This window comes from Oncorhynchus gorbuscha, linkage group LG10, assembly GCF_021184085.1.
Source record: "Oncorhynchus gorbuscha isolate QuinsamMale2020 ecotype Even-year linkage group LG10, OgorEven_v1.0, whole genome shotgun sequence".
Taxonomy (NCBI): Eukaryota; Metazoa; Chordata; class Actinopteri; order Salmoniformes; family Salmonidae; genus Oncorhynchus; species Oncorhynchus gorbuscha.
In genome coordinates, this window is record NC_060182.1 from 67,211,075 (window position 1) to 67,238,138 (window position 27,064).

The 27,064-nt window shown below is 42.3% G+C and overlaps 1 protein-coding gene and 1 long non-coding RNA gene across 3 annotated transcripts; one reads left to right on the top strand and one right to left on the bottom strand.

Moving 5' to 3' along the window:
- The first annotated feature begins 2,637 nt into the window (after positions 1-2,637).
- LOC124046387 lies at positions 2,638-11,466 on the top strand. Its single transcript, XR_006841003.1, has 4 exons — positions 2,638-2,908; positions 10,107-10,163; positions 10,289-10,543; positions 10,953-11,466. It is a non-coding gene; the product is annotated as an uncharacterized LOC124046387 (long non-coding RNA).
- LOC124046386 (sodium-dependent lysophosphatidylcholine symporter 1-B-like) lies at positions 4,597-26,834 on the bottom strand. Of its 2 annotated transcripts, none has more exons than XM_046366709.1 (14): positions 26,567-26,834; positions 21,591-21,719; positions 20,181-20,305; positions 10,964-11,087; positions 10,543-10,621; positions 10,277-10,446; positions 10,085-10,175; positions 9,685-9,803; positions 7,927-8,010; positions 6,556-6,639; positions 6,350-6,462; positions 6,067-6,210; positions 5,621-5,696; positions 4,597-5,331 (listed from the first exon to the last, which is right to left on the bottom strand). In XM_046366709.1, exons 1-14 carry the CDS (start codon positions 26,654-26,656, stop codon positions 5,128-5,130), a joined length of 1,632 nt encoding a protein of 543 aa, XP_046222665.1. In that variant the 5' UTR covers positions 26,657-26,834; the 3' UTR covers positions 4,597-5,127. The 2 variants fall into 2 exon arrangements, with proteins under 2 accessions (XP_046222665.1, XP_046222666.1); XM_046366710.1 differs by having other exon boundaries at positions 5,621-5,797.
- Between the last annotated feature and the right edge of the window lie 230 nt (positions 26,835-27,064).

Sequence of the window (27,064 nt, forward strand, 5' to 3'; positions counted from 1 at the left end):
TACTCTATATCATCTACTGCATCCTTACGTAATACATGTATCACTAGCCACTTTAACTATGCCGCTTTGTTTACATACTCATCTCATATGTATATACTGTACTCTATACCATCTACTGTATCTTGCCTATGCTGCTCTGTACCATCACTCATTCATACATCTTTATATACATATTCTTTATCCCCTTACACTGTGTATAAGACAGTAGTTTCGGAATTGTTAGTTAGATTACTCGTTGGTTATTACTGCATTGTCGGAACTAGAAGCACAAGCATTTCGCTACCGTCACGCCTTGGTCATTGTATTTTGTGTTTTTGTTATATGTTTGGGTAGGCCAGAGTGTGACATGGGTTTATATGTTGTATTCGTATTGGGGTTTGTATTATTTGGGATCGCGGCTGATTAGGGGTGTTCTTAGTCTTGGCTGCCTGAGGCGATTCTCAGAGTCAGGTGCTTGTCGTTGTCTCTGATTGGGAACCTTATTTAGACAGCCTGACTTTTCGCTTTGTATTTCGTGGGTGTTTGTTCCTGTCTGTGTTGTAGTCACCAGATAGGCTGTAATTAGTTTCACGTTCCGTTCTGTTGTTTTTGTATTTAGTTTCAGTTATTTCATGTACCGCGTATTTTCTTTCATTAAAGTCATGAGTAACCTACACGCTGCATTTCGGTCCGACTCTCTTCTTTCAACAGAGGAACGCAGTTACAGCTACACTCGCATTAACATCTGCTAACCATGTGTATGTGACAAATTAAATTTGATGTTGTCATGTGTTGCTACCATGCTATGTTGCTGTCTTATAGGTCTCTATGTAGTGTTGTGGTGTCTCTCGTCTGATGTGTGTTTTGCCCTATATATTTAAAAATAAAATAATCACAGCCCCAGCAGGAGGCATTTTTGGTAGGCCATCATTGTAAATAAGAATTTGTTCTTAACCGACTTGCCTAGTTAAAGTTCAAAATAAAAAATAACACATAGTGCATTTTACGAGATCCATAATTCGTACAGGGTTTAACGACAATGTTCTAACTCAACTGTTAAAGGCTTAATAATGACAAATAACTTTGTCATAAATGTCATCCTTAATATAAGGAAAGTTAGTGTTTTATGTCAAACGATCTGTGAAGACAACAAGCATTAACTCATGAATTATGGACAACTGATGAACTAGGTTGTAAAAGATGTTTGATATCAGCTGATGTACAAAGGGCTATATAAATCAAGAAAAATATATATTTTGATTTGATTCAACCCATCTTGTATTGAATGTAGGATACCTATTTTGCCTGTGTTCATTGCTTTGGCTGAGACGGTAGGCTACCCGCAGTGGTGTACCCCCCCCCCCCCCAAAAAAATGCTTTGAAAGTATATGGAGCATTAATCTTTCTCACTGCCCCCGGCAGAGTTTACCCGTTAATTTTTTTTTTTACACATCACTGGCTACCAGTAGGCCTATTTGAAGTTCATGTTAATACACATTGTAGTAGTTTATTAAGTTGACGTGTGTGTGTGTGTGTTACTGTGCCCATCCCATTTTTCCATGCACCGTTTCAGACACATTTTAGGTGTCCCGGTTTTTCAGGCTACAATTATTTTTGTTACATTTGTCAGCAAGACACATCAGTTAATGTAGGCCTAATCAATGGCATACTTTTTGGTGTTTTTTAACAGATGTCCATTTCCATTAATCAAATGGTGCCAGTTTGGATGCTGGATTTATTTTAGAGTGGATGAACATACCCACTTTTTGAAGTGATTTGTTTGACAATCAAAATAAAATCTCATGATTGGTTGTGTTAATGCCACATTAAATGGTAATACATTTTTACAGTTTAAATTAAGTATTTAATTATTAGGGCCATAAAAAAGTGCACCCGCAAACATGTAGGCCTACACCAAAACCGCACCATTTTAACTTGAGAGGATAACATTGGATAAGTTAAGAGTTCAAAGTTCATACCATTTTGCCATAATCAGTTTTCGCTGGTCTAACGTCTAGCGCCCTTAAAGTGTACATTGTAGACTACTTAATAGCCAAAGAAAATACGCCTGGCTACCCAAACACCAAGCCACGCCCACGGACTCTGGCTTCTTCTCCGCAATTTTTTTAATTTGTAAATTTGACCTTTATTTAACCAGGCATGTCAGTTAAGAACACATTCTTATTCAAGAGTGGGTTAACTGCCTGTCCAGGGGCAGAACGACAGATGTGTACCTTGTCAGCTCGGGGGTTTGAACTCGCAACCTTCCGGTTTCTAGTCCAACGCTCTAACCACCCTGCCGCCCAGTAGGCTACCTCCCAGCCGATTTCTAAAACTCATTCTAACCGTTCTGATTGAACCCATCAGTTTCTGGGTTCAATCAGAACACACTTGGGCAAAGCGATGTTTTGAAAATTAGTCATTGGCTTTGATACTCTGATTGGTTTGAAATGATCCATTCGCTATTGACTGTTTTGAATAACACCTTTCATTTTAACACCACCACAAAAGGTTTACATTCAAAGACCAGTTGAAACATGGGGACGGGTAACGCTGCCAACGTGGCCACTGCCCTTGAAACATCTAGTGACGTGTTTCAAGATACACCTCGCCACACCCATCAAACCGGAACAAATGCAGAGTTCAAAACTACTGGGAACTCGGAAAAATCGAGCTCCGACTGGGAAACAGACTTCAACGATCATCCTACTCCAATTTCGGGGCTCTTTGCAGAGCGCTGACATTCCGACCTGAAGATCAACGACGTCATTATTGGCCTTGTATTTTCCGAGTTATTCCAGTTATTTTGAACGTGGCATAACTATCTCAAAGTCTGTTCAAGAACGTTTTGGGGAAACGTGTCGTTCTGTACAAACCGTACCGCAACGTAACAAACATCAAGGCGAACTGAACGCACCTACATCATTAAGTAAGTTAAGTTAAGCTATTTTAAAATAAAATAGACACTATTTAGGATTTGTCAAAGTTAAACATTACAGTATTTGAGACATTCGAGTAAAAATCATTTTTAGAGTTCATATGTCATATAAACAGTGTTGGAGAGTAGTGCGCTTCATGCAATTCAACTAAAAATGTAAATACATTTTGCAGTAGCTTGGTAGTAGTTTAACTATTTCTGATCTTGGTAGGGTTTTCAGTAGTTCATTATTTTGTTCCAACTACACACTACTTAAAAAGTGTGAAGTAGGCAATCATTAATTCTTTTTCGGCATCAGACCTACCGTATTCTCACTTGAAACAGTTTGTATATTTAATAGGCAAAATTATTATGTTATGACATTATGTTAACATCTGACTGCAGAGTGATCTATTTCTCAGATTAATTTCCCAACACTGCAGATAAATAGAAAACTTGGCTTGGGTCTGCTCAAAGATACATACAATAATAAATACAATCAAATGGATTGTGTGTAATGGAACAACACAAACCATTCACATTTCAAGTTCGAAGTGAGATCGTTAACTCAAACGCGTTAGAAAGCTTTCCCACTCCAAGGAAGGTTCTACTTTTTTTTTTTTTAAGTTGACTTTGGGAGAAAAACTGCATATCAAAAACGGTATATCAATGCACCATGATACCAGGTCATGTAATGCTTAAAAACAAAAATGTTATAAGATATTTGGCTACAGATATACCATTTCTTACCCATCTGTCCAAAACCAAATCCTGTGAGATGTCAACACATACTGGAGATTAAGTTAAAAAAAAATTGGAACTCAAATCTCAAACTACTGACTACAGTGCATTCAAAACGGGGAAGAAAAGAAAAAACAAGCGCTGACTGGAAAAAAAAAAAATCTATTTGAGTGGTCATCCATCTCAGAATTCAATCTCGGGAACTAGGGCCTCTTTCTAGAGCTACGATTTACCAACCTGAAGATCACTGACGCCATGATTTGACCTTGTGTTTATCAGAGTACCCAGTCTAGCTAAAAGTGGCTAGCTTAGCTGACAAACTACACTGAACAAAAATATGAATGCAACATGCATTTTTTTACTGAGTTACAGTTCATAAGGAAATAAGTCAACTGTTCTAAATTAATTTGGCCCATGTGAAATCTATGGCTTTCACATGACTGGGCAGGGCTGCAGCCATGGGTGGGCCTATGCCCACCCACTTTGGGAGCCAGACCCAGCCAATCAGAAGAAAAATCCCCACTAAAGGGCATTAGAAACAGACATACTCAGTTTCATCAGCTGTCCCGGTGGCTGGTCTCAGACGATCCCGCAGGTGAAGAAGCCGGATGTTGAGATCCTGGGATGGGGTCTGCAGGTGTGAGGCCGGTTGGATGTGTTGCCAAATTCTCTAATAACATTGGAGGCGGAGTATGGTAGAGAAAAAAAACATGAAATACTCTGGCAACAGCTCTGTTGGACATCCAGCAAGCCAATGGCAAAGTTGGACTGTTTATGCTCAAAGTCAACTTTTTAAAAAGGGAGGTCTTGGCACCGTGTGAGAGAAACTTTGACCAAATAGAATTGAGTTACAGAAAGTCTCATTGCAATTGCAAGGTTTCCAAAGAACAAGATGTAAGGCAGTAATAATGTGGAATTCAGCTAGCCTAGATACAGGAAGACATCATTGGCAATGTTAATGAGTTCATTAAGGTTAGTTTATTTTTAAAGGTTCCTTTTCCCCACAATACACCAATATAATTCCAGTGAATGGATAAGATTGTCTGAAATGGAACAGTTATGTGCTCTCCACGTCCCTAAAGGAGGGTATTACTATCGAGATAAGTGAATATTATTTACATTAAAACAACCATATAAAACAGTCTACATAGAACAAGTTACTGGTATGCCCTAAAAATGAGGACTGAAATCTTCCCTCTATGGGGACCACCCTTTCTGGATGGAAAATATTTTTTTCCCTCAGCTGAGAATAATACTTGGTTCAGGTAGACAAACATCATTCAAATGTTAGATTTGAAGGGTAAATGCCTCCCCCCAAAATAAATAATCCCAAACCAATGTTTGTTATGCGAACAAACAGACGCATAAACCAATTCCACAAATACATAGTACAGCAGGCAATAGACAGGGCACAGAGGGCGATGACTCAGAATGTCCATTAGGGGTCTCTGTAAGCCAGTTGAATCCTTTGGAGACAAGGGCCATTGCGTTCATGTAGCATCAGGTAGGAAGCAGCCAGTGTCGTCTGGTTTTCCTACTGTTAGTTCCAATGAAACCCCAAACACTCCAGCCTGCCAGTGCAAACACGCGGGACAGTTGTGGCCTTTCGGCTGGACCCCCGTCCCCTCTCTCAGGGCTCCTACACAACGCTCCCAAGCTCTGTGGACTCTGTATCGGAATCCTGATTGCCGTCCCTGTTTCAGAATAGGAACACAGCCAAGAGTTAGACACAAAGGACTTGGCTTGTTCAAGATGGTTCTTATTCATGGCAGAGAGTCTAAGGCTTAAAGCGTGTCCTTTCCATTTAGCTGAGGTATAGAGAAAGATGCCAGAAAGGAACTAAGTTTAGTGTCCCCATGCAAGATCATTTAGTTCCTCAGTGCACTTAATTTAGGAAAAAAAATAGCTTGGGTCATTACAATGAGTGCCTGGCTTAGATACCCCCAATCAGCCCTAATCGTGGGTGTGTTTGGCCTGACTCACCGCATCGCCTGCAGTAGTTTCCTGTTGCCTTGCCTCCTCTCCTCGTCGATGGGGTAGGTCTTGAATATCAACAGCCCTAGGAATATCAGAACAACAGGAGCAGCTGAGACCAGCACCTTCAGGGTTAAATTCACTGCATCAGGTTGCGAGCAGCCTCTTGTCACATAGCCGGCAAAGCTGAACAAAATTTACAGGGAGAGAGAAGAAAAGAAAGCAGATATAAGGTACAGTTTGGCTTGATTATGAATGTGAGGATTATGTTATGGTTCACCACACGAGTGGCCCGGTGGCCCAAAGAAAATGCAGCTATTCTACAGTAGAATTTAGCCAATTGTTTCAAAAATATAATTCACTAAGCTGTTAGGAGTCCTGCAAAATAGTGTTAGATTTCAAACTAAGCTCAGCATATCATGTACAATACAAGCAAGAGAACGAAACACACTTACTCGAGACTGAGAGTGGAGATGCCGAGGGAGATTCCTGAGGCAAACTTGGTGAAGAAGACATAGAAAGAGTAGAAAATGGCCTCGTGGCCACTAGAGTCTGGATTCTTCACTTTGAAATCATCCACCACATCTGGGAGCATCGACCTGAGAAACAGAAAGACGTGAATGTATACAATAAAGGCAAGACCCACCATAGACTACATAAAGAGACACTGGAGATATGATAGAGATCTATAGGTTGCTGTGGGTATACAGAGGTACATTCAGACAGTAGGCGACTTACCAGGGTAGGAGGAACGCCGCAGCCACACTGACCCCTGCTGCCACAGAGACTACATAAGCCACAATCAGACTGCCCTCTATGCAGACGATCAGGATCATGAAGGGCACTGCCCACTGTGGAGAGAAATTAATCAAATTAGCCATAAGAGAGCACCCCATACACACCAGCTTTGAGATTAAAGCTCCACAACAACACACACTGCTTACCGTGATGCCAATGTAGACTGCAGTCTTTTTCCCAAATCTGGTCAGGAACCATTGCCAGAATGGAATGGACAAAGTCCCAGAGAGCTAAAAATGAAACACCAAAGAATAGCATTAAGATATTTAACTTTTGAACCATTTCCATAAAAATACTCATCTAAGCACTGAGGGCAATGTGGGAACAGAAAAGGTCAGACTGACCGATAGGCTAAAACATAAATGTGAGACGGACACAATGTGAAAGGGCTCTTTATTTAAACCTGCAGGAAGTCCATGACCCTTGACCTCTTATAGAGGTGTGGTCAACCCATCTGTCAAATGACCACACAAGGTTTAGCTAGTGGCTGAACACTCAGCAGTATTAGAAATATCTAACACTATACTGACCAAAACCAGCCTTGCATGGATGGTAGTTGGAGGAGTTGGCTAAATCAAACAGATCTAGTGACCGGGCTACTAAGGACCTTTCTAAACTCCCACATTTCCTGCTCTAGTGGCCAGGATGGTGCAAGGCAGATCAACATCCTACTCAGGCAGAGGGAGAAGTGACAGTGCAGAAGAGAGGGAATGGTAAATTGGAAGGAAATGCCAAAGCATGTTCCCATGGCAGTGCTGACAGATTGCCCGAGCAACAAAGGCGGTTGGCCCTGGGTTCCTCCTAATGCAAGACAATGCTAAACCTCATTTGGCTGGAGTGTGTCAGCAGTTCCTGCAAGAGGAAGGCATTGATGCTATGGACTGGCCCACCCGTTCCCCAGACCTGAATCCAATTGAGCACATCTGGGACATAATATATGCCATTTAGCAGACGCTTTTATCCAAAGCGACTTACAGTCATGTGTGCATACATTCTACGTATGGGTGGTCCCGGGAATCGAACCCACTACCCTGGCGTTACAAGCGCCATGCTCTACCAACTGAGCTACCAACTGTCCAGGAGTTGGCGGATGCTTTAGTCCAGGTCTGGGAGGAGATCCCTCAGGATACCATCCACCACCTCATCAGGAGCATGCCCAGGCATTGTAGGGAGGTCATACAGGCACGTGGAGGCCACACACACTACGGAGCCTCATTTTGACTTGATTTAAGGACATTACATCAAAGTTGTATCAGCCTGTAGTGTGGTTTTCCACTTTAATTCTGAGTGAGATTCCAAATCCAGACCTCCATGGGTTGATAAATTTAATTTCCATTGATAATTTGTGTGATTTTTTTGTCAGCACATTCAACTATGTAAAGAAAAAAGTATTTAATAAGAATATTTCATTCAGATCTAGGATGTGTTATTTTAGTGTTCCCTTTATTTTTTTGAGCAGTGTACATTCACTGATGCCTTTGGGTTACACCTCTAGTGGGAGGCATTCCTAGACTCACCATAATGACCAGGAGAATGTTCTGAAAGTCATTTCTGAAGCCCATGGTGTAGCTGATGAACAGGGCAAAGTTCCCCTCCAGGAGCTGCAAGGAGGAGAGCAATGACATGCACATCAACCACTGAACATACAGGAAGTCATATACTGTTGAAGTCAGAAGTTTACATACACTTAGGTTGGAGTCATTGAAACTAGTTTTTCAATCACTCCACCAATTTCTTGTTAACAAACTATAGTTTTGGCAAGTTGGTTAGGACATCTATTTTGTGCATGACAAGTAATTTTTCCAACAATTGTTTACAGACAGATTATTTCACACACTAAATTGACTGCCTTTAAACAGCTGGGAAAACTCCAGAAAATGATGTCATTCTGATAGGCTAATTGACATCATTTGAGTCTATTGGAGGTGTACCTGTATTTCAAGGCCTACCTTCAAACTCAGTGCCTCTTTGCTTGACATCATGGGAAAATAAAATCAAGCCAAGCCCTCCGAAAGAAAATGGTAGACCTCAAGAAGTATGGTTCATCCTTGGGAGCAATTTCCAAAAGCCTGAAGGTACCATGTTCATCTGTACAAACAATAGTACGCAAGTATAAACACCATGGGACCATGCAGCTGTCATACCACTCGGGAAGGAGAGATGAATGTACTTTGGTGGAAAAGTGCAAATCAATCCCAGAACAGCAAAGGACCTTGTAAAGATGCTGGTGGAAACAGGTACAAAAGTATCTATATCCACAGTAAAACGAGTCCTATATCGACATAAGCTGAAATGCCGCTCAGCAAGGAAGAAGCCACTGCTCCAAAACAGCCATAAAAAAGCCAGACTATGGTTTGCAACTGCACATGGGGACATGAATCATACTTTTTGGAGAAATGTCCTCTGGTCTGATGAAACAAAAATAGAACTGTTTGGCCATAATGACCTTTGTTATGTTTGGAGGAAAACGGGGGAGGCTTGCAAGCAAAAAGACCACCATCCCAACTGAAGCACAGGGGTGGCAGCATCATGTTGTGGGGGTGCTTTGCTGCAGGAGGGACTGGTGCACTTCAAAATAGATGGCATCATGAGGGGGATATTATGTGGATATATTGAAACAACATCTCAAGACAGTCAGGAAGTTAAAGCTTGGTCGCAAATGGGTTTTCCAAATGGACAATGACCCCAAGCATACTTCCAAATTTGTGGCAAAATGACTTTAGGACAACAAAGTCAAGGTATTGGAGTGGCCATCACAAAGCCCTTACCTCAATCCTATAGAAAATGTTGCGGGCAGAACTGAAAAAGCGTGTGCGAGAGCAAGGAGGCCTACAAACCTGGCTTAGTTACACCAGCTCTGTCAGGAGTAATGGGCCAAATTCACCCAACTTATTGTGGGAAGCTTGTGGAATGCTACCCAAAACATTTGACCCAAGTTAAACAATTTAAAAAGGTAATGCTACCAAATACTAATTGAGTGTATGTAAACTTCTGATCCATTGGGAATGTGATGAAATAAAAATATTCTCTCCTATTATTCTGACATTTCACATTCTTTAAATAAAGTGGTGATCCTAACTGACCTAAGACTGGGAATTTTTACTAGGATTAAATTTCAGGAATTGTGAAAAACTGAGTGTAAATGTATTTGGTTAAGGTGTATGTGAACTTCTGACTTCAACTGTACATACAGCAAACACCAGGGTTACACAGCATATAGCTTGTCATAAATCAGTTTTGGTGCAACTGCATCCCATTCTCGGAGTATGAGTCACCATGAAGGCCAGCGACGTGAAGAGGAATCCCATGACCAGTTTGACATACGGCCCATATCCCATCACCATCCTCATGCCCTCAAAGAACGACATGGGCTCAGTCTTCAGACGCCCATACTCTATGACCAAAACAAAGATGGTGATTAAAACAGATTAGATGCACTGTGCCAAACATCAGCTGAAGACTTCATGTCATGGATGAGAGAATCACTTTTACTGACTGCCAAAATGTGGCCCTCTTCTAGTTATTTCTAACAAAGAATTCTTGGAACATTTTAGGGTTGAGAGGAAAAAGAATAAGGATAACATACAAAGCTGTTGTACTCTAAATATGTGAAAAGTATATTTGATGTAATTAATGTAAATAAAATGTAAGCAATTTCCATTAATCAATTCACACCTTCCTGCTCTCTGACTCCCAGGAACAGGACTGCTGCACAGAGAACGTACAGGACACAGATGACTGCTGAGGCAATGAGGTACGCTCGTTTCTGTCAGAGGGACAGGAGGAGCAGGGTTAGGGTCAAATTACACTTTTAATATTGCCATTACAATGTTACACAACATGTCATCCCTGTGGTCCCCTTATCACCGTTTCATCCAGGGATATGTGGGAGATGTTGACGTCTGACCCCAGCAGTGTGGTGTTACCGTTGTCAAGAACTTCCAGGTCACCCGGGAGACAGGGGGTGATCGCCCCACCCACTATCTGCCCCTGGATCGCTGTGCCAACCACCGAGCCCAGCACCTCCGCCGTCATACCTGAACAAGAGAGAAGGGATGGAGAGTAGAATGAAGACCTCATCTTACAACCACATGAGATGCTACATAACTGCAAAGATGTACAGGATGACTTACGGTAGGCCGTGGCAGAGTCTCTCTCTTTCTGGTCCATGCTGATGAACATGGTGAGCGCTGAGTATGGCACATGGAAGCACTGCACACAAAAACAATCAATTCCTGGCACAAAATAGCTGTATGTAGTAGAAGTATTGTTGTCTGTTAGTTTACTCCAATCAGGGTAGGGATGCTAGGAAAAAGTATTAAAAAAGCCATTCGAAATTACAATTATATTGATAGAACCCAAATTAAAGCAGATCTACCACCCCCCCCCCCCCACACACATAAATATATTGTTTAATTACAGCCATGGGACCATATCACAGTTCAATGGGGATTGAGGAGCAATGTATTGTAACATGTGCCCCCTCTTATTAATAACACATTTGTTCACTAACAATAGTGTGTGTGTGTGTGTGTGTGTGTAGGGGAGACTGACCGTCTGCAGAGACTGGAATAGGCAGTAGAAGATCAGATACCACAGGACCTTCCACTGCTCCACTGGAGGGACGTACCAGATCAGGAAGTACGCGAGTACTGCAAAGGGAGTGGAGATGAGGATCCTGTGAGGAAAACAGAGGAGCATTTTAATGTTTTGTTGTCTAAGTAGGTCTATTTCATCTCTGACTGGAGAAAATATGATATATTATTTAACATTTTTAAAAGTTTACAGTATTGAAGCAATAAATATATGTTTTCACAATTATGATTTCCATGAGTCCCTGCCAGGCTAAGTGTGTCACCTGGTAGTGATGGCAGTAGTGCTACCAGATTTATTGCACTAACATGTCATCTGCATAGGGTTGAAATATACAAACACTGACCAAAAATATTAGAAACAACAAATTTATTGAATTACAGCTCATAGGGAAATCAGTCAATTGAAATACATTCATTAGGCCCTAATCTAGGGATTTCACATGACTGGGCAGGGGTGTAGCCATGAGTGATCCTTGGGGGCATTTTTTAAATTTGATTTAACTAGGCAAGTTGTGATAGAGACTGATTGAACCAGGGTCTGTAGTGACACCTCTAGCACTGAGATGCAGTGCCTTAGACCACTTAATATGCAACGCCTGTCAGGTGGATGGATTATCTTGGCAAAGGAGAAATGCAAACATTTCTGCACAAATTTGTAGAGAAAGAAGATATGCAATTCTGTTTTTATTTCAGCTCATGGAACAATTTACATGTAGCATTTATATTTAGTATATAAAGTATCTAACTTTTAAAAATTTAACTAGGCAAGTCAGTTATGAACAAATACTTATTTACAATGATTGCCAACACAGGCTAAATCCGGACAACTTTGGGCTAATTGTGTGCCGCCCTATGGGACTCCCAATAACAGCCAGTTGTAATACAGCCTGGATTCGAACCATGGTGTCTGTAGTGATGCCTCAAACACAGAGATGCAGTGCGTTAGACTGCTGTGCCATTCAGGAGCCCTTGAACCATGTCGTTTTCTACTTTATTTTTACATTCACATTCCCTTTTTATTCATTCTTTCTCTGCATTGAGATCTATAACCCTAAATCCCCTGTTTGGGGCTGTGTATCGAGAAGGGGCTCAGAATGGGCTCAATGTGGCTCTGCACTATGCCTGCCGACGGGGAGACTGGTGGGCTGTCCTTGTGGTGGCGCCATACTACTCGCTTCACCCTACTCGACAGGCACAATACACCTGACCAGCAAACCAATCCACGCCAGCTAGAAAAGCAGAACATCCGTAGAGAAAGGATCCACTACTGCAGTGGTCTTCCAACACGTAGACCAGTAGCTCAACAATATTCTGAAAGTACATGAATTCTATCTCAAACAAAGCGCACAGCTACCGTCCAAAGCAACATTATCCCACCCCTGGTTAGCCACCATTAGCTTAAAAAGCCAAATGCAACAATATCTGCCAATTCATTTCCAGAAATATTGCCCTTCTGTTTGGTGCGTATAGTTGTTTATCATCAGTCAATATGTAGCCAATTAGCGATGTTAATGATACCCGGCATCTTGTGGGTAGCCGGCCTTTCCCCAAAAACCTTCTCAATGAAATGTAAACTGCAAAGTTGGCTTCCCTGACAGAACAATATCATGATTAATTAGGTCATTGTTTTGCAAACTCTGCCATGACATGTTCTGCAGCAGTAGGCCTTATTTCTAAACAGACACATTTCTCACTCGTTTTGATCAAGCGGACTGGGATATGTTCAGAGTAGCTTCAGAAAATAATATTGACACATATACTGATCCGGTGAATGAGTTTATCAGGAAGTGCATAGGAGTTGTGGCACCCACCGTGACCATTTAAACCTACCCCAAACAGAAACCGTGTCTAGATGGGAGCATTTGCGCAAAACTGAAGGCACAAACAACTGTATTTAACCAGGGCAAGAAGACTGGCAATATAGAATAATACAAACAGTGTAGTTATTCCCGCCGCAAGCAATCAGGCTAATCGTCGGTAAAAGGACAAAGTTGAGTCCCAGTTCAACGGCTCAGACATGAGCCGTATGTGGCAGGGTCTACAGACAATCACGGATTATAAAAGGAAAGCAGCGCCACGTCGCAGACACCGACATCTTGCTTCCGTCCAGGCTGAACACAGTCGCTCGCTTTGAGGAGAATACAGTGCCACCGACACAGCCCGCTATCAAGGACTACTTCGCCGTGGCGGCCGTGAGTAAGACATTTAAGAGTGTTAACCCTCGCAAGGCTGCTGGCCCAGATGATATCTCTAGCCGTGTCCCCACAGCATGCGCAGACCAGCTGGCTGGCGTTTACAGCTATATTCAATCTCTCCCTATCCCAGTCTGTTGTCCCCACATGCTTCAAGATGGCCCCCATTGTCCCTGTACCTAAGAAAGCAAAGGTAATTGAACTCAATTACTATCACCCATAGCATTCACCTCTGTCCTCATGAAGTGCTTTGAGTGACTAGTCAAGGATCATATCGCCTCCACATTTACCGGCTACCCTAGACCCACTTCAATTTGCTTACCGCCCCAATAGAGCCACAGAGATTGAAATCGCCACCACACTGCCCTGTCCCATCTGGACTAGAGGCATACCTATGTAAGAATGCTGTTCATTAACTATAGCTCAGCATTCAACACCATAGTACAAGCTCGAGGCCCTGGGTCTGAACCTCACCCTGTGCAACTGGGTCCTGGACTTACTGACGGGTCACCTTAAGGTGGTGAAGGTAGGAAACACATCTTCGCTGATCCTCAACACTGGGGCCCCACAAGGGTGCATGCTCAGCCCCCTCCTGTCCTCCCTGTTCACCCATGACTGCGTGGCCAAGCATGCCTCCAACGCAAATCATCAAGTTTACAGACAACAGTAGTAGGCTTGATTACCAACAACGATGAGACAGACTTCAGGGAGGAGGTGAGGGCTCGGAGTGTGGTGTCAGGAAAATAACCTGACGTCAACAAAACTAAGCAGATGATCGTGGACTTCAGGATACAGCAAAGGGAGCACCCCCTTATCCACATTGATGGGACCGCAGTGGAGGTTGAAAGCTTCAAGTTCCTCGGCCCACCCACACAGACAGTATGGTGAAGAATACCTCCTTAACACCTACAGCACCAGATGTCCTTGATCTTTTTTGGCCTTCCTGTGACATCAACCACCGGAGCCACTGCCTGTCCACCCCGCTACCATCCAGAAGACGAGGTCAGTACAGGTGCATCAAAGCTGGGACCGAGAGTGAAAAACAGCTTCTATTTCAAGGCCATCAGACTGCTAAACAACCATCACTACCACAGAGGCACAGATAAAGAAATGAAACACTATCTATCCACTTTAATGACTCTGTATCTTGCATTAATCATCTCATGTGTAAACTGTACTCTATACTTAGTCATTAATTGTGTGTAAATATTGAATCATCCATCTCATATGTATATACACTGTACTCTATAATATCTGCCATTGCATCTTAGTCTAATGCAGCTCTTACATGTACAGTTGAAGTCAGAAGTTTACATACACTTAGGTTGGAGTCATTAAAACTAGTTTCTACCACTCCACAAATTACTTGTTAACAAACTATAGTTTTGGCAAGCCGGTTAGGACATCTACTTTGTGTATGACAATAATTTTTCTAACAATTGTTGAGACAGATTATTTCACTGTATCAATTCCAGCAGGTCAGAAGTTTACATACACTAAGTTCACTGTGCCTTTAAACAGCTGGGAAAATTCCAGAAAGGGATGTCATGACTTTAGAAGCTTCTGATAACTAAAATGATGTCAATTAGCCTAATTGGAGGTGTACCTGTGGATGTATTTCAAGGCCTACCTTCAAACTCAGTGCCTCTTTGCTTGACATCATGGGAAAATCAAAATAACTCAGAAAAATAATTGTAGACCTCCACAAGTCTGGTTCATCATTGGGAGCAATTGCCAAATGCCTGAAGGTACCATGTTCATCTGTACAAACAATAGTACGCAAGTATAAACACCATGGGACCACGCAGCCATCATACCGCTCTGTCTCCTAGAGATGAACGTACTTGGTGCAAATCAATCCCAGAACAGCAAAGGTCCTTGTTTCCTCCAGCATATTCACAGGTACAAAAGTATCTATATAGCCCTTCTTACATCAGCTGATAGATCTATATAGCCCTTCTTACATCAGCTGATATATCAAAGTGCTGTACAGAAACCCAGCCTAAAACCTCAAACAGCAGGCAATGCAGGTGTACAAGCACGTCCTAAATCGACATAAGCTGAAAGGTCGCTCAGCAAGTAAGAAGCCACTGCTCCAAAACCGCCATAAAAAAACCAGACTACGGTTTGCAGCTGCACATTGGGACAAATATCATACTTTTGAGAAATGTCCTCTGGTCTGATGAAACAAAAACAGAACTGTTTGGCCATAATGACCTTTGTTATTGGAGGAAAAAGGGGGATGCTTGCAAGCCGAAGAAAACCATCCCAACCGTGAAGCACGGGGGTGGCAGCATCATGTTGTGGTGGTGCTTTGCTGTAGGAGGGACTGGTGCACTTCACAAAATAGATGGCATCATTGGGGAGGGGGGGGGACAATGGACATTGACCCCAAGCATACTTCCAAAGTTGTGGCGAAATGGCTTAAGGACAACAATGTCAAGGAATTGGCGTGGCCATCACAAAGCCCTGACCTCAATCCTATAGAAAATTTGTGGGCAGAACTGAAGAAGCGTGTGCGAGTAAGGAGGCCTACAAACCTGGCTCAGTTACACCAGCTCTGTCAGGTGGAATGAGCCAAAATTAACCCAACTTATTGTGGGAAGCTTGTGGAAGGCTACCTGAAACATTTGACCCAACAATTTAAAGGCAATGCTACCAGCAATCACTACTATTATTCTGACATTTAACGTTCTTAAAATAAAGCGGTGTTCCTAACTGACCTAAGACAGGGATTTTTTACTAGGATTAAAATGTCAGGAATTATGAAAACCAAATACATTCAAACTAAGGTTAAGGTGTATTTGGTTAAGGTGTATTTAAACGTCCGACTTAAACTGTATATTCTTACCCTTTCCTTAGAGTTATTTACGTGTATGTTGTGAAACTGTTAGATATTACTCCACTGTCGGAGCGAGAAGCTACACCCACAGTAACATCTGCTAAACATGTGTATGTGAACAGTAACATTTTATTTGATAGATTTACAATTATAAAGGGGAATTACACCAAAAAATGAAATGTGATTGTTTTTTTCCCAAACAATTGTCTTTGACGTGATTTCAGCATTGACATGACTCAGAACATTCCTTTTCGCTGTTTCTCTATGAATAATTGTTATATTGAGAGTAGAAATAAATAAATCTCAAACCAGGAAGAATAAAACTCCAAAAAACTCCAAATTCAAAAATACTGAAGATTATTTGGCATGACAGGCCTCAATTCTTTATTAACCATTAGATTACCAGGTATATTGATAGAAAACACATTATACACCAAAGACCCAGGGAAGAGTTGCAGGGAAGAGAAGAAATGCGAGTATCTTAAAGTAGCTACCATGCTAGAAAAGATTGGAGACCCCAGCACTACTGAGTTTCCAGCAGACCAGTCCACTCGAAATAATAGAAGTCAGGGGCATTGCTGGCAGGGTATTTTGGAGACAAATATGTAACAAAGACATTGAAAATGCCTGCAGGGCAGTGGGCGTTCCATTTGTCTCATCCCCTCACTTGTCTCTGCAAAAGCTACAGTTGAGAACAGTGGTTGCTGTAACATTGCATGCTCATCTGCCAAGTGTTTTAAATCACTACAACTGCATTAATACTTGATAACAATCTCTTGCTAATAGGGAATGTTTCTTTCTATCCATAATCTATGCTTGACCTGCAATTATGGTGCCTACAGTCCTCAGGGTGACGATCAGCTAAATTAACTGAATATGCACGTTTGTCTGACATGATGACCCCACTCACAAAATGGCCAGTCAAAGGGAATGGCCCATCCTCTGCAGCCCATACCAACTGAACTGGATAATCCCCCTCCATCTTCTTCCTTAGCCTATGTGGGCTGACAATGGGGTTAATGAGTCTCAATAGGCTGATCTGACTGGAAATAGAGGTCAGATTTCTACTTGATTGTCTGCATTTTTTAAACAGTCACTCTGGTTTAATACACAAAGCTTACAGCATGAGCACAACGGCAGCCCAACACCAATGACCTTGAAGCAAAGACATTACAACCCACCTCAGGCAGTAGGGCAAGACACGAGAGAGGAAAAGGCTCAAGGTTTTATTTTGCAGACTGGATCATCTGCCTGTGAGAACCATTCATGAGCTTGTTCAAGTTGTCAACATTGTCTTATCAATATCATAATATTTAAAAAGCAAAACAATTAAAGTACTGATCAGCAGAGCCCATTAAGATAACATTGTGTTCCCTCTTATAACATTTTTTTTATTTTACCTTTATTTAACTAGACAAGTCAGTTAAGAACAAATTCTTTATTTTCAATGACGGCCTAGGAACAGTGGGTTAACTGCCTGTTCAGGGGCAGAACGACAGATTTGTACCTTGTCAGCTCGGGGATTTGAACTTGCAACCTTCCGGTTACTAGTCCAACGCTCTAACCGCTAGGCTACCCTGCCGCCCCAACAATGATCCTTTTGATGTCATTTTTAAATCACAACCAATCAGATTATTATTTAATATTATTTATTATTATCTCGCAGGTAGATACATGGAAGAGGTTCTAGAATTCCAGTGTTTAGGACTAATCAATACAATTCTGGGAAAAACATCTTCCACATATAGTGCCAAATAAAAAGGCTGGAGCATTCAGATGGGGAAAATAGTTTTAGTCAAGGTTTAGTTAAAAAATGCATTATTGATAGTGGGGAAGACATCTCCTAGTCTATGCTAAGGTGCGGATATCATGCTGGGGGCTTTGTACAGGTTGGAAAACTGCCACCTAACAATGACGCACCTCATTGACAAGCAGCCAACAATCTCCTCCCAGAGCGCTAAGAACCTTGGCGTGATCCTGGACAACACCCTGTCTTTCTCAACTAACATCAAGGCGGTGGCCCGTTCCTGTAGGTTCATGCTCTACAACATCCGCAGAGTACGACCCTGCCTCACACAGGAAGCGGCGCAGGTCCTAATCCAGGCACTTGTCATCTCCCGTCTGGATTACTGCAATTCGCTGTTGGCTGGGCTCCCTGCCTGTGCCATTAAACCCCTACACTCATCCAGAACGCCGCAGCCCGTCTGGTGTTCAACCTTCCCAAGTTCTCACGTCACCCCGCTCCTCCGCTCTCTCCACTGGCTTCCAGTTGAAGCTCGCATCCGCTACAAGACCATGGTGCTTGCCTACGGAGCTGTGAGGGGAACGGCACCTCAGTACCTCCAGGCTCTGATCAGGCCCTACACCCAAACAAGGGCACTGCGTTCATCCACCTCTGGCCTGCTCGCCTCCCTACCACTGAGGAAGTACAGTTCCCGCTCAGCCCAGTCAAAACTGTTCGCTGCTCTGGCCCCCCAATGGTGGAACAAACTCCCTCACGACGCCAGGACAGCGGAGTCAATCACCACCTTCCGGAGACACCTGAAACCCCACCTCTTTAAGGAATACCTAGGATAGGATAAAGTAATCCTTCTCACCCCCCTAATAGATTTAGATGCACTATTGTAAAGTGGCTGTTCCACTGGATGTCATAAGGTGAATGCACCAATTTGTAAGTAGCTCTGGATAAGAGCGTCTGCTAAATGACTTAAATGTAAATGTAACTTGACCTGTGGTAACTTCTCTGAATTAGGCAAGCCCCCTCCCCAACTGCCATTCTGGAATCATACACACTTCAGGCCACCCATTGGCCTAAATCCAGTGGTGTGTTGAGGGTTGGACCAATCAGAGAGGGAGAAGCCAGTTCTCTCCACCTGGCATCCTACATTACTCACAGGGTCTTAAGATATCAAGCAAATCCAGCTACCTTATCATGAATCATCTCTGTCGACAGAATTCCTAGACAGTCAATATAATGCCAAATATACATTTTAACCACAATTTCACTCCGTCCTCTTGTAGAGGAGTATGTGAAAATATACATTAGTATGTTATATAGCAGTGGTCACCATGTTCCCTCTGGTTTAAATAACTTTGGTCTGTGCATGGTCACAGTCACAGCACCCAAAGGCCAGAGAGGTGTCAGGGATCAGTGTTTCTCTTGACCACATGGGGTCATAGAGTTTCACAGGTGCATATAAAGTAGGCTGCAAAGTGCTAGGTAGCAGGGGTAGGATGCTGTTAGACGATCTAACGCCAACGAGATCATCTCTCTTTACAAACAACTGTCTCACAATGTAATATAACTCCCGTAATGGAATTCCTACAACCAAATGTCAAATAAAAACACTTTTGCCTTAATAGAGCACACCTAGCAACAAAACCGTAACGGTTAACAATGGCGTTTGACACAAGGATTACTTTAGCAGTAGCATTGCCGACTTATATGCAATGCTCATGTGTTTAGATCAGTGTGTGACACTGGCGCTCTGGTTTCATCAACTTGTGACAGCCATTCTGGGCTGTTGTACTCACTCCTATTACTTTAGAGGGAACTCACCGCTCTCTTCCATTCCTGACACATACCACCCACCACTTGGCTTAAGTCTCGATTAGGGCATCTGGGGCAAAATTCATAGCATTTTTACCACCCAGAGCTTTGTGGAACCTCAGTGGTATCTCAGAACAAAAAGGAAACCACCTGGGTATTCTAAAACAAACTAAAATAAGATTTAGCCTCATTCCAGTCTGTCCTGGTTTGCACCCAGAGGAGAAGTTAAAAGCTACTACAATCCAAGACAGACAGTACCCAACTGCAGATAAAGATAGAGTAAACGAGTCAGTGGATACGGAGGTCGAATAGAGAACAAGTTATGCATCAGTGACAGCCTGTTCTCTCTATTCAATCAGTTTCATTTCAGCTTCGTTGTCACGATTACCACCCATACTTCAATTTCAACTACTGTGCTGTTCTCCCGAGGCGTGGCGAGAGGTTATGCTTTTAATTTCTGAATGACTCTCCTCTCCCCCTTCCTCCATTCAATATCCTATTCTTGTTTATGTCCCCTTTTTGTTAACATTTCCTCTTTCATTCCTGCCTGCTGTAAGGATGTCCACTGGGTCACCGAGGCGGAGACACCTACCAGGGCATCATCCGGCCACACCGGGTCCATCTGCTCCGGCTCACCAGGAAGCCCACCGTTGGGTCCGTCACTGCATCCCAGGCCCGGCCCACAAACAAAATGATAGAGGCATAGAATGTGTCCAGCTATGGAGAGAGAGAGTTGAAAGGAGAGAGAGAAATAATTAATTGTCCGTCAGACCACTACAACCACAGACGTCAGCCATCACCTCTCCTCACAGGAGTGGCCTTGTCACAGAAATAAAAAGCCATCTTTTGCATCTTATGGACTAACAACAAGATGACTAAGAGGATATTTGGAGAGTTGCCAAGGTTGTGCAAGAACAGTCAGGGATACATTGACAACATTACCATTGGAACATTGTGTTTAAGACAATTCCAAGGAGCTCATTATCTCTCTGGTTGAATGAGTTGTATTCAGTGTGCACAGTTTATCACTTGCTAATTGAGAGACAAAGCAAAGCAGTGGGAGTCAGAGTTAAACTGCTTCACTAGATGAGTCATGCTGGAGGCTGGCAAAATGAAATCAGCTCTTTGTCCTTCCCCTTAAAATCATCAGTTCCCTTTTACTTCTTTAGTGACAGTGAGCTCAGAAATGTTACAGTATTCAGAAAATAAATGAGACAAAATATATACACTGACTTTCTATGTTGTCTTGAAATTGTCATTTAAAGCACAAGGACTGATACAGTACAAAGCTCATTAGTTGGATACTGAAATGCTGAATGTGAACTCTCATTTTCAGTTCTGCCCTAGGAACTGACTGGAACACCGACGTACTGTGCTCTTTGTCTTGGGGATTTATTACAGTACCTATATAGAGATCAGTGGTTGAAAAAGTACCCAACTATCATACTGGAGTGAAAGTAAATATACCTTAATAGAAAATGACTCAAGTAAAAGTCACCCAGTAAAATTCTACCTGAGAAAAAGTATTTGGTTTAAAATATACTTCAGTATCAAAGTAAAATATAATTTCAAATTCCTTATATTAAGCAAACCAGATGACACCCATTTTATTTATGGAAAGCCACAGGCACACTCCAACATAATTTACAAAGCATGTGGGTTTAGTGAGTCCGCCAGATCAGAAGCAGTAGGGACAACCAGGGATGTTCTCTTGATAAGTGCGTGAATTTGACTATGTTCCCATCCTGCTAAACATTCAAAATGTAATGAGTACTTTTGGGTGTCAAGGAAAATGTATAGAGTAAAAAGTAGAATATTTTAAGGAATGTAGGTAAGTAAATGTCAAAAATATAAATAGTAAAGTAAAGTACAGATGCCCCCCCAAAAACAACTTAAGTACTTCACGCCACTACTAGAGCTGCCTAGCTTGGGACTTCTAACCCAAGCCTTCTATGTCCCCCACCCTGGTGTTACCCTCTGGCTCAACCCCCATCTCACTCACCTGGGCCACATCCAGCAGGTAGATCTGGAGGAAAAAGCCCAGAGCACTGCCAGTGATCTGATAGGGAGCCCCTCCAATGGCATAGCACAACTTACTGCACACTGATAGACGGCCGCTTTCGTCCCGCCGCTGGAGAACAGGGAGAGAAGACTCACATAGCAGGACAACAGGACAATGTTCTGTTATACACTAAATACAGAAATTAAGAACACGATTTTCATGGGTTGCTATTGATACACAATTCAGCTGTGTTGTGATACGGGGCTCTTTGTATGTCCATATCCACCTCGGACATTTTATTAAGAGCTGACAAAATGTGGGAGGCATTTCATTTTTATACATTTAGTCAGGATAGTCTACTAACAATTGCTACAGTTTGAGAGTCCTGGATTCCATATAATCAATACAAAAACAGAAGCAAATATAGCAAAACCATTTGCATACATACAGCACAGCTAAAATCACAGCATACACAGTAGCACACACACTTCATACTTGGTTGGAGACTCCCACCTGAACAGGTCTGACATGTATTCATGCAGTTTGTGCTGCGTCACCTTGGAAACAGTCACTAATGTGTTGTAATGGATCCTGTTTGTCAGTGGTTCGATTCCAGCATTTTGCACAAAAAAATAATAGTCTGTATTCCCTCCGTGAATACCCAGTCATGATAGAAGCAGCCCTATTGATACGCTGTAGCTGGTTAAAATCAGTCTTATTGCACTGATGTATGGTGGGAAGCCACACTGGTTTATCACTTAATAATGAACAGACTTGATCAATAAAAACTGGTAGGTCTACCTTTATTTCTTTACTTTGTGAACTGTCATCATCCTCCCTTAAGGATGTGAGTTTTTGGTAATGGCACAAAGCAACATTTCTTAAACATACAGTATGCAAACAATTCTTCAAACTAAATATAAGTTGATATTAGTCGGTAGGGGTCTTTACTTCAATATTATGTTTGGATGCATTTCTAATACCTTAAGACTTTCTGCTAGATGTTGTCTAAGAGCCATTTTCCATCTGTTTGAACAGAAATCATAGCCTTTGCTTAGTCTTAATTTTTGGGATTAAAAAAAAGGGTTTTCAAAAATAGAATTCACTTTCATTTGACATGCTCCTATGAGCTTCACATGTTGGTCCTCATGAGTCCTTTTAGATAGAAATTCCCTAAAACATTGTGAGGCCAACATTGGACAACCCTCCTCACCCCATTTTTAACATCAGATTAGCACTAAATCCTTCTGACTATGCAGTCTGGGTCACAAGGAGTTTAGAAAGTGGTGTGATACTGGGAAGTCACTGCACAACTCTGCTTGGTGCTGGAGGCAGTGATTGGCTATGTGAGGAGGCATTCTGATGTTCCATCAGCAGCCTGAGTGCCCCAGCAGTCTGCAGACAGTCAGGAGTGCACACACACCCCTCCTTCCCATCACAAAAACATCCTACTGGTCAATGAGAAAATAAACCCAGTCCAATAGCCAATCAATAGTAAATCGTATCTATTGTGACACCGTCCTGTCAGTGTTGTTATAATTGCCTCTGACCTATTCATTGTACTTTCCCAGGTGAAATATGCCCACAAAGAACAGGAATTACATCCCACGTAGCCTTCAGGAATGCAGCCTGAAGATATCATGTGTAGGACCACATGTATGGAATATACTTGTGTTTATGTGGACACCCCTTCAAAATAGTGGATTAGGCCATTTCAGCCACATGCCTTGCTGACAGGTGTATAATATTAGTCACACAGCCATGCAATTTCTGACCTGGTAGAGCTGCCTTGGTCAACTGTAAGTGCTGTTATTGTGAATCGGAAACGTCTAGGAGCAACAACGGCGAAGTGGTAGGTCACACAAGCTCACAGAATGGGACCGCAGAAGCGTGTAGCACAAACATCGCCTGTCCTCGGTTGAAACACGCACTACGAGTTCCAAACTGCCTCTGGAAGGAACATCAGCACAATAACTGTTCGTCTGGACCTTCATGAAATGGGTTTCCATGGCCGAGCAGCTCTACAAACCTAAGATCACCATGCACAATGCCATGCGTCAGCTGGAGGTGTGTAAAGCTCGCCGCCATTGAAGCAGAGGAAACGCGTTCTCTAGAGTGATGAATCATGTTTCCCCATCTGGCAGTCTGGGTTTGGCAGATGCCAGGAGAATACTACCTGCCCCAATGCATAGTGCCAACCAAAGTTTGGTGGAGGAGGAATAATGGCCTGGGGATGTGTTTCATGGTTCGGGCTAGGCCCCTCAGTTCCAGTGAAGGGGGAACTTAACGCTACAGCATACAATGACATTCTAGACAATTCTGTGCTTCCAACTGCAGCAACAGTTTTGGGAAGGCCCTTTCCTGTTTCAGCATGACAGCCCCATGCCTCAATCCCATTGAACACCTTTGGAATTAATTGGCAAGCTGACTGCGATCACCCAACATCAGGGCCCGACCTCACTAATGTTCGAAGGCTGAATGGAAGCAAGTCCCTGCAGCAATGTTCCAACATGTAGTGGAAAGCCTTCCCAGAAGAGTGGAGGCTGTTATAGCAGTTGGGGACCAACTCCATATTAATGCCCATTATTTTGGAATGAGATGTTCAATAAGCAAGTGTCCACATACTCTTGGTCATGAGATAGATATCCACACACCAAAATATAAATGCAGTACCTCTGCATTTGGCAGAGGTACTTCCAAATGCAACAAGCCAATTTCTCACATTGTGCACAAATTTGTTTACATCCCTGTTAGTAAGCACTTTGCCAAGATGCTGTAAATCCATCCACCTGACAGCTGTGGTATATGAAGAAGCTGATTAAGCTGGGTACAATAAAAGGCCATTTTAAACATGTGCAGTTGTGTCAACACAATGCCACAGATGTCTCACGTTATGAGGGAGTGTGCAATTGGCATGCTGACTGCAGGAATGTACACCAGAGCTTTTTCCAGAGAATTTCATGTTAATTTCTCTACCAATGTCATTTTAAAGAATGTCAGTAGGTCCAACAGGCCTCACAACAGCAGACCACGTGTAACTATGCCAGCCCAGGAGGTCCAGATCAGGCTTCTTCACCTGCGGGATCGTCTGAGCCCAGCCACCTGGACAGATTGACGAAACTCTGGGTTTGCATAACCACAGTCTCAAAGAAGCTCATCTGCGTGTTTGTCGTCCTCACCAGGGTTTTGACCTGACTGTACTTCGGTGTCGTAACAGACTTCAGTGGGCAAACGCTCACCTTTAATGGCCATTGGTACGCTGGAAAAGTGTGCCCTTCACAACTGAATCCCAATTTCAACTGTGCAGATGGAAGACAGGCGTGTATGGCGTTGTGTGGGCGAGCAGTTTGCTGATGTCAATGTTGTGAACAGAGTGCCCCATGGTGGCGGTGGGGTTATGGTATGGACAGGCATTAGCTACAACAAACAGAATGACATTTTATCTATGGCAAGTTCGATGCACAGAGATACCGTGACGATAATATCCAGCAACTTTGCACAGCCATTGCAGAGGAGTGAGACAACATTCCACAATCAACAGCCTGATCAACTCTGTGAAGGTGATTTGTCACACTGCATGAGGTAAATGGTCACACCAGACAGTGACTGGTTTTCTGATCCATTCCACTACTTAAACCAGCCAATTTACTTACATTGACTGATTTCCTTATATTAACTGTAACTCAGTAAAATCTTTGAAATTGTTGCACTTATACATGTTCTTAGAGAATAGAAAATTCAGAAACAAACTCAATTTTGAAACACTCCCATATCTACTGGGTGAAATACCAGTGTGACATCATAGCAGCAAGATTTGTGATCTGTTGCCACAAGGGCAACCAGTGAATAACAAACACCATTGTACCCTTTCATACATTGTTAAACTGTATTTAGACATTTAAAATGTCTTTATTATTTTGAACTTCTGTGAGTAATGTTCACCGTTTACTGTTCATTTTTATTGTTTATTATCTACTTCACTTGCTTTAGCAATGTTAACATGTTTCCCATGCCAATAAAACCCTTAAATTAAAATTGACACAGACAAGAGACACCTCTAGTACAGAGTTCCCAGTTATTTTCAATGCGGCCCATCAGACAATTACTGACGTCATATCAGTGAAGGTCATAAAACATTTGTCGTCGGTTCTTATTGTAGACAAATTTAGTGCATTCAGGACAACTGGGAACTCGGGAAAATGTTTTAGTTCTGATTGGGAAATGTGTTTTGAATGGTCATCCATGTCCGAATTCCAAGTCGGAAACTCTGGCCTAGTTCTAGAGCTCCGACTTTCCAACCTGAAGATCACTAATGTTATGAGTCAACCACATTTTATCCCCAGAGTTCCCATTTGTTTTGAAAGCACCAATAAGTCTACGTATGATGTTCTTTTGAGTACGTCAGCTGGTCAACATTATCCTTCAGACAAAATGAATCATAGCTAAAATACAGGTTTAATTCATTAATTAATGTCCCTTTAAACCCGGTAAAGTTTTTATTTCTCTGAAGACCGACACTCGGATTGCGCCAACGTGGTGAAATTCAAGACCTATCAACGAAACTGGAGGGCATTAGTGTGCTATGTCAGCTATGGTTTAGTCACAATTATACCAGTAACCTAAGCCACTCATTGTAAATGCTTATCATTTGAAGGCTATTTGACGGTTGAAACGTGACTGCAGTAAGTAACTAGCCCAATTACAATAACACATAATGGAATCACATGCCCTCACTGCCAATTACAGCTAGCCTCATCAAACCGGCCTCAATGTTATCTTGATATCACGGTGAAAATATTTCAATTAATTTGTGTGCGTTGAACCCATTATAAAAATGCCTATTTAAGATACAATACAGCCCATATTTATCCATGTGGGCATGGTAGTAAAATACCGTGCAGATTTCCGTATAGCCTAAATAACAGTATTGTGAAGATAATTTTAGGCCATCAATTAATAGAATTCCTCGCACTTACCTTGACAATTTTGATTCCATCTCGACTTCTTGTTTTTTTTGGTAATAGACTTGACGCGGAATACTGCTCCGCACCCTCTCCTTTTACCATATTGTTATAAATCGATAATTTCTTTCAAAAGCCTTTTTTTTTTTATTGCTCCTCGCTCAGTATTGGAACCGCACGACTAAGCCAAGCTCTGTGTGTTGCACACTCAATTTGGGAAGCAGGTCTCCTTGGTTTGATATGGATGTTTGGAGCGCGTTTTTGCCCTCCCCCACTCATTCATCCACGCTTTCAAATACTACGCCGCCGACGTCATGTTAACGCTTTAATTGACTAATATGCTGACGCGAATAATGGAATTCAATGCAAGGTAGCCTACAGTAAAGGAAACATAGTATACCAACAATATAGGCAGAAATATTTGCCTGCATCAATTTTATAATATGACAGACCAAATTTCATGACATTTTTACACAATCAAATATATCGTCTCTATTTGCAACTAAAAGTCAG